Genomic DNA, 2,500 nt, shown 5'->3' on the forward strand with positions numbered 1-2,500 from the left:
TTGTCCAGCCATACTTATAAATCTTGGCTATTTCAACTCCTGGAGTTTGAGATTAAAACCCAAGCTAAGAAACTTTCACGTCTTAGCTTAAATCACAGCAACAATGTCAAGTCTTTGAAATCTAAATTATTGTACATAGATTTCCAATGCCTTAGTTGTATGTGGGAAGCTAACACGGAGAAAAGGTTACCCAACATAAAGAATCGCCATTATAAGAAACTGTTAAACCTTGGCATTGACGTTACCAAAAAAGTCAAACCTGAAAATGTCATTTTCAACCTTTCAAACAGGAAACTAACCAAAGAGGAAAGTGACCTCCTTGCCCTGGGGCTTGATTTTGGTTTTCCGACTATGAATCTAAATTACGAAAAATTCTTTCTGGGGTTTGAGTGTATTTGCCACAGAATAGCTAAGTTTGACATTTTTGGTAATGATAGCTTCCACTCTATCCGCAACAGAATTTCTGCAATTGCTAAAAATGCCTACCGCCAATTTTGCCATGAACGGGGATCTAATAGTGAGACCAATGATCACCAACTTAACCTTTTAAAGAAACTTAGAGAAGATAATGACTTAATCATCACAAAACCAGATAAGGGACGAGGCATTGTATTACTTAACAGAACAGAATATGACTCAAAAGTCAAGGCTATTTTAGATGACCGAACTAAGTTTAAATTATTGAAGACTAACATTGCTTCCCATATTTTAAAACTAGAGGATAAATTGAACCGTTTCCTCCGTAACATAAAAGATTCTGTTGGGGATTCGGTATATAATTGTTTATTCGCATCTGGATCAAGACCAGGTGTTTTATATGGTCTTCCGAAAATTCACAAAACAGGTAACCCGATTAGACCTATTATATCGTCAATAGGTACATTTAATTACAATTTGGCTAAATTCTTGGTCCCACTGTTAACCCCTCTAACTAAAAATGATTATACTGTTGAAAATACCACCGACTTTGTAAAGGAAATTACCACTGTTAAAATCAATGGTCCTGTTGTTATGGCCAGTGTGGATATACAATCACTTTTTACCAATGTCCCACTTGAGGAGACCACCAAACTTATTGTACGAAAGCTTGCAAAATCGAAAGATTTTCAGCAACTAAATGAAAAACAACTGACTAAAGCACTTCAGTTGGCGACTGCTGACTCTGTTTTTACTTTCAATGATGACTTGTATTCCCAAACCGATGGCGTGGCCATGGGCTCACCCTTAGGTCCCACTTATGCAAACGCATTTTTATGTCACCATGAAAAAGATTGGTTGTATAAGTGCCCTCTTGATTTCAAACCCATTTTCTACCGTCGATATGTGGATGATACGTTCCTCCTCTTTAACAACAGCTCTCAATGCAAACGCATTTTTATGTCACCATGAAAAAGATTGGTTGTATAAGTGCCCTCTTGATTTCAAACCCATTTTCTACCGTCGATATGTGGATGATACGTTCCTCCTCTTTAACAACAGCTCTCAGGTTGAACGTTTTGTTTACTACCTGAACTCTAAACATCCGAATTTAAAGTTTACGTATGAAATTGAACATAACTCAACAATACCATTTTTAGACACCCTCATAACAAATGATAATGGCTGTTTCTCAACATCAGTTTATAGAAAACCAACTTTTACAGGTTTGGGCCTTAACTACTTTAGTTATTCCCCCAAGATTTTCAAATTAAACAGTATCTCTACACTAATCAACAGAGCCTACAATATCTTCAAAGATTATTTCCCTCAAGTCGACTTTAGATTTATCTTTAAGACACACACTACGATGCGTTCTCTCCTGAACAAAACGGTACCTTTGCCCTTTGCTCTTAAATCATGTGTTGTATACCAGTTTAAATGTTCGAGATGTAACTCTCGATATGTGGGTAGCACCACACGTCCTCTACAGCACCGTATCTTTGAGCACATGGGAAAATCTTACCGTACAGGTATTCAGCTAAGTTCCCCATCACCATCTGCCATTAGAGAACACTGCTATTCCACTGGGCATCCACTCACACAAAAGGATTTCCAAATTCTAACCTCTTCCTCACACAGACTTAACCTCATCATCTTGGAATCACTGTTTATCTCGAGGATGAAGCCAGAGCTAAACAACACAACAACTGCCATCCCATTACACACTCAATGATTCCAGATTTATAACTGTAAGATTTCCTATTTATTGGTCTTGTGTTTTGTAATCATTTTAGTTTGTGTTTTTTTTACTGTTTACAACTCGATTTTATATTTTATATTTTTTATTGATATTTTTCACGTTAACCTTTTATCTTTCTTATACCGCCATTTTTATAAGTGTTCGTTTAACCATTTTTACAGTGTTAACTACCTTTTTAGTAATATTTACCTTTTATTTAGCCTTTTACTTGTTTGAACCATTGTTTCTTTAAAATTGTTTATAGCTAATTTGCTCTGTATTAACGGTTCTTTTATGTCTATTTTTAGCACTGATGATGAAGTTAGTAAACTTCGAAATGTC

The 2,500-nt window shown here is 35.9% G+C and overlaps 1 protein-coding gene across 1 annotated transcript in view; it reads left to right on the top strand.

Annotated features, from left to right (window-relative positions):
* Positions 1 to 159: 159 nt before the first annotated feature.
* LOC147471692 (uncharacterized) overlaps positions 160 to 2,500 on the top strand; it is a 6,393-nt gene continuing 4,052 nt past the window's right edge. Inside the window, exon 1 of the mRNA XM_086537478.1 lies at positions 160 to 1,228. Within this exon, the coding sequence (XP_086393604.1) occupies positions 160 to 1,228 (1,069 nt within the window). The remainder of the gene's footprint in view (positions 1,229 to 2,500) is intronic.

The sequence above is a fragment of the Penaeus japonicus genome, unplaced genomic scaffold (genome assembly GCF_977035675.1).
Source record: "Penaeus japonicus unplaced genomic scaffold, GWHDUDI00000001_assembly GWHDUDI00000006, whole genome shotgun sequence".
In the NCBI taxonomy this organism is placed as follows: Eukaryota; Metazoa; Arthropoda; class Malacostraca; order Decapoda; family Penaeidae; genus Penaeus; species Penaeus japonicus.